The 10175-nt window shown below is 45.7% G+C and overlaps 1 protein-coding gene across 4 annotated transcripts in view; it reads right to left on the bottom strand.

Annotated features, from left to right (window-relative positions):
• Positions 1–3882: 3882 nt before the first annotated feature.
• C3H1orf21 (chromosome 3 C1orf21 homolog) overlaps positions 3883–10175 on the bottom strand; it is a 128022-nt gene continuing 121729 nt past the window's right edge. For all 4 annotated transcript variants that reach the window (XM_065674206.1, XM_065674205.1, XM_065674207.1 and 1 more), the window contains one exon: positions 3883–4648. In XM_065674206.1, coding sequence (XP_065530278.1) covers positions 4610–4648 — 39 coding nt within the window. In that variant the 3' untranslated portion in view covers positions 3883–4609. The remainder of the gene's footprint in view (positions 4649–10175) is intronic.

Raw genomic sequence — 10175 nt, 5'->3', positions numbered from 1 at the left:
AGCTGCTTTCCCATCCTTCCTCTGGCCAAATGCTCCTCACGCTCTGGTTTAAGATCCTTAGCAAAGGCGGCTTAGAAAGGTGTAGGGAAAAAGAAAAAAAGGCACAAGATGTGCAGGGAAGGCCAAAAAGGCATTTCCAACACAGGCTGGCTCTCACGGCTCTTTTATGTAACTAAGCACGTGGCCCTCCACGTTTATCTTCAGGCTTGACACGGGTTATCTGATTGCCAAGCAGAGAGCATCTCTGTTAAATGATGTCAATCTTCACCACAGTGGCATTACAGCATCATAAAAAATTACATAGCTGCTATTTTGGGCAGCAGCTCTCTCCGACTCAGTGAATAAATGCATCTCCATATGACTCACTCCAGGGGATTATTAATAGACACTAAAGCAGAATGCCAGAACACCAAGAATATTGCTCAGTTCCCACATGCAGCTTTCTAGTTTCTGACAGCAATTGCACTTGAGAACTTTTTGTCTCAAGATTTAATTTTGATATGTATATTTTTATATGTAGATGTGTGTATGCAGGGAGAATGAATTTTATATTCAGCTCACACCTTGAAGGCTTGGTGGGGGGAGGGAGAAAGTCTGCAGCGATGGAGGATGCTCACTGCTCCAGTTCTAGGAGTGCACGGTACCACACTCCAGCCCTGCATCGCAAGCTGGGCACGCACCCATCCAGGTCAGCACCTCCTGCTACCAGGCCCATTCAGGTGAGGCTGCCATTATTAACAAAGCTTGAAATAGAAGCTCAGTTTTGTGATGTAAACAGAAACCATGCGGGATGGCAGAACAGCAGGGAGGAAGCGAGTCATTCTGAGAGGAAAGAAATCACACACTTCTGTTGCTGTGTGACAGCTGGAGAATAGATCAGCAACAGGCAACAACTGCCTGATTAAGATACAGCTCAAGCCTGGAGCTCACCCCACCCTAGGGCTGCCTTCAAGCAGCTTTTCAGTAATTAGGGTGAAAGTCATCGGTGGGGTCCTCCACACCATCCTGGCCCCAGTGCCACACAGAACTGCTGCATTCAAGTAATGTCAGCTTCCGTAACACAGGCAAACCCTTATGAAAAAGGGCGCTTTTCCCGTAAAATGTTCTGTTTTCCTGGTTTTTGTGAATTATGGGATGAAGGTGCTCGTGGGTTAAAGATTTCACCTGTGCAGCCAGGATTTGGAAAGCACTGCTCCTCCTGCAGTGTAGAAAGGGATGGAGACGCGCAGTAAGTTACCCTGGGTTCTGTGTGGCCCATCCACAGCTGCAAAGAGATTGAGGCAGGGTAGGAGGCAGACCTGGGTCTTTGAGTCCCAGCAGAGACAATTGAAAAAAAAACCCAGCTGACTGAAAGCAAAGGAAGAAATGAATGCGAAGGTTTGGATGGGTTGTGATGTTGAAGTCCAGTATCAGAGGAAGGTTCATGGTAGTCAGGAAACAGCAGTAGTAGTCACATAATTAACTGGCTGCTTTGGTAAAACTTCTCAAAGGTATTTGCCGAAGGGCTGCAGACTGGTGTCTCAGTTACATCAGTTTACCCATCCATCCTCTCCATCTGACTATATGGTCTCCAGGCTGCTCTGTACTCTTGATACTGTAATACCTGTGTGTGGCAACATCTACTTGTACCAGGCAAATAAAACACCTGCAGGCACAAGTCTTTGATGGGAAGTTGATGTGGATCCTCCTTCCATCAGCCCAGGTGTATTTTTTAAAGGTAATTCCAAGCAGAGATTAGGAGGAATAATTAGAGATACATCTTAAAATCCACCATGTGGATGGTAGCAAGATGTGCCATGGCCAAGGGTTTGCTGACTTGATATAAATAGGAACATCCCACCACTCACCCCCACCCAATTCTTTTCACATTTCTTGCAGAAGGGTAGAGCAAATTGAAGTCTTTCATCCTCACCCCAATCCCATCAGCCTGGTGGTAGTCCTGGAGTGCATCAACTCCAAGGACAGCTACAGACACCCTCCAACCCTTCTGCCCATCCTCATGCCTCCACAACCAGCAGCAGGACAGACTACCCAGGCACTCAAAAATACTGTCATCTAAAGGTCCAACAGAGAGGTTATAATTTATGCAGAAGACTAAAGCACTTGCTGCTGGTCACATTAAGTGCACAGGTTAAGATGGGAATTGCTTTTCCTCTCTCACAAAGCTTCCACTATAGTCCATGCCTTTGATGCCATCGTCATCGGCAAGAAAACAAATATATTAAAACTAACGGGAAGCTGAAAGAAACTCCATGCGAAAGGAGGCTGATGTACTGAAAGATGTACCTGTAACACAGGGTTTGTATAGGGAAATGTACATACATGTTCAGCAGGTAGAAAATGAACCACATTTCAAAAGGACAGACCCAATTCCATCACTCTTGTATTGCTTGTGAAAGCTTTGTAAAGCACTTTTGAGAGCAGGACTTAAGGGCTCAAGCCCCAGGGCTCTTTATTAATTAACGTGTTTAAATAATTGAAAAGCACGGTCTCCTGACTCCCCTTAGCACAGCTACCTGCTTGAGAGCTGCCATAAATTATGGAAAAAGTCATATGTAAGAGGATAGAGCTACCCCTTGAAGAATTCATAACAGATCAAGTGGCTCTGTAGCACTGAGATGTGCCACAGCCCTAAGAAGGATGTGATGGGAGTAGGTAAGTCAGTGAGATCTCATCTCCATGGATTCTTGGGACTTGCTGCATGGCCAAAGCAGCTGCCAAAATGCGTGAGAATTTAGGAGCATTAGAAGTGGCTGGCAATTTCTGATCATGAACAGGATAAAGATGCACATAGTGAAACATGCTCGACTTAACTCTGCACTGACTTTTTTTGCATGGAAAGCTGCTGAAGCCAGGTAGTGCTTGAGTTGTCCTAAATCTGCGATACAGCAGCCACTCGACTCAAACCAAGGTTGACAGGAGACCAGGGTAAAAGACTGAGCAGTTTGCAGCACTCAGAAATAGCTTCTACCTTAAGAAGAGGACTTGATGCTGCAGCCTCACAAATGCTGCCTGGGAAACTGCTCTTGCTGAAAGTGTTCACATCCAGTCCTGCTTGAATAAATTCCCCTCTGGTGTGTCCTCCCCACCCCACTATCCCACCCACTGCCTTGAAAGCCAAAGGAAAATCCAGTTCAGGGATGGAAGCACATGAACTTTTCTGGGGGGAACATATTCTAGGTATGCAACAGCGAACAAAATCTGCTGGTGCAGACTGTCCAACCCTACTTGGAGTGAACATTGGAGGAAATCTCATTAGTCAAGAAAGTCCCTAATGTTTTAGAGATTCTCAGAAGTCACAGGTGATTTCTGAGGGACTTAAAACCCTTTAAAAAGCTCTGATTTTTCAGAAAGTCAGTGAAAAATGGCCGGTTTTAAAGGGCTTTGGGGTGAGTGCCCCACTCACAGGTCAGCTACTTCAGCAAAAGAGGCTATTAATGCAATCTCATGGTCTATCCCACATACATCACACGCTTTAGAACAATGAAATCAATACAGAAACCTGTGTCCTGAGAAAGCATTCTCCATGGAATGCAGTGCAAACCTGGCCCTTACATGGTGTCAAATCAGGAAAAAGTATCAGCACAGGTAATAATCTCCTTTCAAATAATAAATGCAAAAGCTGTATTTTTTTCCCCTTCTTTTTTTTTTCTTTTACTCATGACAGCATTTGTTGAAAATATTACATCTGTTTTTGAGACGGTATTATCCTCTCCATATAATATGGAAAAATAAACTCTACATGATACACAACAGATACCCCTAGTTGGCAGAGCTGCTTTAGGAGATTGAATCCACAGACTCACCAGTGCAGAGGGTAAGTTTTGCCTTCTTTGTCCCCAGACTCTTGAATTGTATTGTAGGAATGGTAAAAGACAAGAATACATAAAAACAGTAAAATGTTTATTTTCTTAGAAAAAAAGAGATTCAAAATGATTGTGATCACACTCCCATTCGTGCTCAGCAAAGCCAATACTGCAAGCTTAGTCCTTGATTAAGATACCTATTAAACAAAACTCTTTTTCCTCTTAAAATACAAATTCCTGCTCCTGCATCACTTCCAGTATTTCAGTGATAACATGCTTTTAATGGATAATAGTTTCTCAACTTCTTCTCAGTAGAGAAACAAGGCCTGCCATGGCAAAAACATCCCATTTCCAAAGCTTGCCATCACCAGCATTAATAAGCGCTCCGGCCTGAATGCAGACTGACAGACAGCTTAAGGGTGTTTCTTAGATGCTTGAATGTTCACTTATGGAAGCTTTGTATAACACTACCTCATCTGATAGAAAACAGGCCAGAAGCCTCAATAAAATCAACAATGTCTTTTGGATTAACTTTAAGGATTTGCTGCGTATCTGGACACAGAAAAAGGTGAGAAGTTGCAACAAGTTTTAACTAGCAGCAACAGAAACAGTTCCTTGCGAGTTCTTAGCAATATTCCTCATCTGTTCATTAAGAAACACTGTAACTGAATGGAGCATATAATGTGGAAATTATCTTCTTCTGTTATGTAGTGCTGTTTGCTCTAGGAGACTTCCAAAAGGTCTCGACTGGGTTGTAATCTATTTACACAGTAGTATTCCTGGTGTGAGTGGCAGAATTGGCACTATGTGACGTCCTCCTCTTCTGAACAATAATCACGACCCTGTAAGGAGAAAAGCCAATTTTTAAATGACTACTTGAAGACAGGAATAACATAAATCAAGGGAGCACTTACTAATAATGCGTATCAGTTCTCTAAACATACGAGATTTAAGTTCAGACCTGGGTAGAAATCCTAAAAATAGGGAAGAGAGTTTGCACAAGTCCTCCAACCATCTCTGGAAGGTCTGCATGGAACCAGGATAGGAGACCCTTCCCTTTCTGTCACTGTTAATCTCATAAATTTCACCCCCTCTACTGAATTCCAGGGTGAGTCCAACAAACTGATTTACAAAACTATTTTATGTAAAGATACATCTTGATGGACACAACCCTAGAGATCCACTGCAAAACCATAATCTCCGAGGCAAAAGCAATGAACCACACAATACTACAAGTAACACAGCTCAGCTGCTGTGAACAAGAATACCTCATCTGATAACCTCATCAATGGTTTAAGAGCAAAAAGGCTAAGCTTCACTAAACACAGACTTCTTAGTCATGTTATGCCTTCTATCCTATCCCAAACACAAGACTTGCAGCAGCACCTATCTAGGTAACACCCTCAGAAAGGTCTGGAGAAGGTATGTCCCATCCATCACTAGTTGTTTCTTGCAAAGTGGCAAGAATAGGACCTGACAGGACCAACTGTCCCTGTTTCTCTACACAGAAACAGCTGGACCTGAGCTTTTCAATACACAAGCCACCCAAGATAGCCTGTGTAAAACAAGTGCCTCGAATGTAGTACCAAAAATCTCAAACTCTGGACCATTTCCATTGTTCCTATGTGCCAAGCGTATCCCAAGCGCTTGCATAGAAAATCCAAGTACCTGAGCAAAAGGCTGGCAAAGAAAAGGAGAAGCACAGATCTCAGCCCTGCAATAATGTGTAAAAGCCTGACAACACCCTGTAAGCAGGAGAGACCAACTGAGCAGTGATAAAATGGGTGAAGGTCCACTCAGTCAAGGTGGGGTACCCAGCTGCCCAACAGTCAAACCTCTCACTGACCTGTCTAGAAAGAGATGTGGGGATCAGCTTGTCCTGGGATCAGCAGTAGCAGTCATCTTTTCTCCTTCTTAGTAGCTGGTGCAGCGCTGTGTTTTTGACTTTTGGCCTGGGAACAGCGCTGATAACACCAATGTTTTTAGTTACTGCTCAAATGTTTGGTCTGGCCAAGCACTTTGTGAGTCTCATGCTCTGCCAGGAAGGAGGGGAAGCCGGGAGGAAGCAGGGACAGGACACCTGACCCAAACTGACCAAAGAGGTATTCCATACCACAGCATGTCATGCCCGGGATGTAACTGGGAGTTACCCAGAAGGGCACTCACTGCTCTGTCGGGGTCGTTTTGGCGGGTGGTATCGTATTCTCTTCCCTTGTTATTTCCCTTATCATTATTATTATTGGCGGCAGCAGCAGTGGTTTATGTTGTACCTTAGTTACTAAACTGTTCTTATCTCAACCTGTGGGAGTTGAATTCTTTTGATTTCTCCCCATCCCTCCAGGAGCAGGGCAGGGGGGAAGGGAAGAAAAGGGGGGGGGGGGGGGTGCTGTAGACTGCGTGGCTGACTTGCCAACAGGGTTTAAACCATGACACAGCTCTACTTTCAATTCAGCAACCCCTGACCCAGAAAGGAAAACCAGACATTTTTCTCAAGTAAAATATCAGACTCAGAAGGAATGCCAAAATACTTTGCAGAGAAGCCCAAATTCATCGTTTTTTTCTATGCCAGGGACCACAATGCATTCAGACAAAACCATGAGACTAAGCTGTGGTGGTGATGAAGGCTTTGTCTAACATGCTTCAAGGGCTGTAAAAGCCACCCATAGCAAATGATGACTGAGGCTCAGGGCATTTCCAGGAGATTCATTTGCCTGGCTCCCCAGGCTCCCGCTCAAGAGAGAGACCCCACAATGCTCCACACCAGTGGCCATCAGTGACATTAAAGGCTCAAACAGACCCAAAACATGGAAGAAAGCTGTCCTGGACTTTTCCTTGCCCCTTCCGCCTGCCATTCTGCTTCTGGGTTTGCTCTCTGGCAACCAAGTGCATTGCTCCTCAACAGGTTGCCAAGAAACTGCTTAAAAAGCAACATGCTGAAGTCCTTGCCAGTGTGTGAAAATACCACCTCTCACCCACTGCCTGAAGGCTGCTGAGAGCCAGGCTGCTGCCGCCAGACACTTTATTTCCATCTTCACACCAGCGGGGATGGAGATATGTTGGTGTCTCAAGGATGGCCTTGCAGCCATGGACCTCAGTCACTGGTGGGCAGGGAGCTGCCACCACACCAAGCTTCCCGCCAGCCTGCTCCTTCCTGATAGCGCACGTGGGCAGTGGTGGCACAGCGGAGACGGGGAGGAGGGTGAGAGCTGCCACAAACACCAGAACACCTCCCACCCCTTCCTGCAGTGCGACACACAGCCTCTACCACCGGCACCCATCACGGACCCACAACCCCGACCCCACCAGCTCATTTGATGCCCCAGCTGTGGTGACACCTGATGGCGAGGCGAGGAGCCCCACTGCAGTCTCAGCCCGCTGTGCAGCTCCACAGGGAAGGTTTGCACCAGCAAGTGCTTCAGAAGGGCTGGCCCTGACAGAGCACCAGCTGGTGGGAAGGGGAGGATGTGGAGAGGGAGCAGGGGACCAAACCAGGCTCCTGCAGCCACTCGGCAGCAGGCTGAAGGCTTCACGTCCCCTTCCCCTCTCTGCCATGGAGCCATGTGGAGGAGCACACTGTGAGGCAGGGGAAGGGATCCATTTGTTACACACCAAGAATCACATAGCAGCAAAGGCACAGCAGGCTGGCAGCTTGCATATGAAATTGGGGGTTTTGCTCTCACTTGGGATTTACAGCAAGTTAAGAGGATGTTGCTTTTCTTTACCTGGAGAAAGAAGAACCACATCCATCCTCTCAGTAGCGGGATGCAAGACAACCTGTGGGACCGCCCTGGTCCATCAAGTTTAGCTTGTCAGGGGTGGGCATCAGCTGTGACAGCAAAAAAATAGCTTGCACATAGTCCTGCACCCATCCCAGCTGTCCTACAACCACTGCCCTGGCTACATTGCAAAGGCCTACACCAACATGTGCCCAGCATTTAATCCCAGCACAGACAACAAACATGGGTCCCAGCCTGACAAGGCCTAAAGTGTCTTGGCCCAGTTCAGCTGGGTTAAGCACATACTTGCCTTTAAAGACAAGGGAAACAGCACTTAAGCCCTGGAGCAGCTCAAGAGCAGAAAGCTAACAGATGCTTTAGCACCTTCTTGAAGAAGGTGTTGTGATAAGTGAGATCTCCTTGAGTAAATACACAGCAATGGGTATTTACACCAGTGGGTATTTATCCTCCTAAAAAGAGCAGGAATGGAAGAAACTATACCACAAGGAAGCCCAAAAAATCAGAATTTCCCCTTTTGTCTAAACTTATTCCCTAATTAATTTTTTATCAGTAATACAAGGGGAGTGTTCCTCAGAAAGATCAGCGGAGGAATAAAGTGCCCTGTGGGGTTTTCTGGGGGAGCAGATGTGTGTCAGGAAGAAAAAGAAGAACCCAGAGAAAGTAAGTGACAATCCCCCCAAACAGAGCAGAATCTCAGATGGAACATGAGGGTGCAGGATTGCTTCCCAAACCCTGTCCCCTGCCTCCCAGGGGAGCAGGCTCCTGAATGCAGAGGAGCCACAGACACAGAGCATGCAGCAAATAACAAAAAAGCATGGGTCACCCTTTAATAGCCCTTAATAGCACAGGCTCTTAAGTAAGTTTTAATGATTGGGAGTGTAAATGAACTGTACCAAGGAAGATGAAAGTAGGAACACCTGCATCCAAGTCCAGTTAAATCCCCAAAAATCCTATCTTCCTCCCCTGCAGATTCAAAATCCAACTTTCAACTTTGGTAGATGTTTACAGAAAGACCTTAATGCAAGTGTGTGAATTTAAAGTAGTTTAGAAAAAGCCTTATGTTCCTTTCCTGCTGCTTGCTCCCAAACCAGAAAAGCTCATTCCCCTGCTCTCTCCTCTTGCTGCATCTACCAGGGCATGCTTCATGGCTGGTGATACCCTTTTAGAGGAAAAAAAAAAAAAGAGAGAAAAAAGAAATCACAGGAAAAGCCCTTTCCCCCATTGTTGCGGGTGACAGGCCAATCAACAAAACTCCATGCTGCAGGAATGCAGAAACCTTCCCACTTCAAAAGCCTTTTGTGTGGCTGGCAGACTTGCCCAGGGAGAGAAGGCAGCTAAGGAGACGCTTCTTCCGCCACAGCCCTGCAGCTTGGCACCAGCATCCTCACACCGTGGCCCTGGCTTGGAGAGGAGGAAGAGGAGGCCGGCCGGCCCGGGAGAGGAAAATGTGCTTCACCAAGCAGCCCTTTCTTCTGCAATGGCTGAAAGAGCTTACAGGACACAGTGGCCCCTTTCAGAGGAGATGGCCGATGCTGGGAAATGTTAGCCTGGCTCTGTGGTGGGAACCCTTTTCATCAATCTGGTTTTGTTTACAGTGCTCACAGAAAGGATGGGAAGAAAATGCTGAGAGGCAGCACTAAATAATTGTATACTGTGCTAATTTTTGTCCGTTTCTGATTTTGTTAGAGAAAAATCAATCAAGTCATTAAGAGCAATCCAGTTTGCTAATGAGTTTTAGGCTAATAATTCCACCCTTGCATACGTTTCAGTTAGCAACCCCCCTTTTTCTAACAGCACTTTTAAATACGATACAAGGAGCTGCATTGTGTCTTCCTCCTGCATTTCATGCCCAGTTTTACTAACGAGGAGATGGAGCGAGTTGCCGCCAGGCATCCCTCCCGTGGCCTCCAACAACAAACTGGTAGTCTCCAACCCAGCTCTCAGTGGCCAGGTGTGTGGATTGGCAGAGAAACTCTTGCAAAGCCATTTCAACACCAGTGCTGCTGATCAAGACCAAGTTATCTCTCAACCCACAATGACATCCCCTCTGCCAGTGGAAACACAGTGCCCAGGGGCTCAGGATATCCACCGGCCACAGGAGTTTGTAGCAAGACATCTTCACATGCTGTGACATTTCTTAATCTCTTTGTTTTTTCACAAGCACGTTTGTATTGTGATTACTTGCAAACCACTGTATCTATGTAGGAAACAGCTTATGATGATGGGACCAGTGAGGATTTCCTCTGGTGCAGTTTCACATGGATTGTTTTGGTTTTGTTTTTTTTTAAACTACAAAGCCAGAGACGCTTCTCTTCTGGAGGTACAATCCCCAGATACAATCCTAGAAATCACTTGTCGACTGTTCAATTATACCTCAGCCTTGGTATTTTTTCCTACAGTGAGACAGCTGCCTACACACTGTGCCATGGCTTACAGTAATAATATATACTTAAAGGAGACAGATAATTTCTGACGATTGTTTCACTGCTCTGTATGTAGGATTCAGAGAAAGCAGTCATTTTTCAGATCGTTCTCCATGATAGCTATCATCAATATGTTTTCACTAGCAAATGCTGAATTGGGTAAATTTTCTGCATTCAGAACTTCATGCATCATAGCTTTTAATTTTACT

The sequence above is a fragment of the Lathamus discolor genome, chromosome 3, assembly GCF_037157495.1.
Source record: "Lathamus discolor isolate bLatDis1 chromosome 3, bLatDis1.hap1, whole genome shotgun sequence".
Taxonomy (NCBI): Eukaryota; Metazoa; Chordata; class Aves; order Psittaciformes; family Psittacidae; genus Lathamus; species Lathamus discolor.
This window is presented reverse-complemented; position numbering and strand designations above follow the sequence as displayed.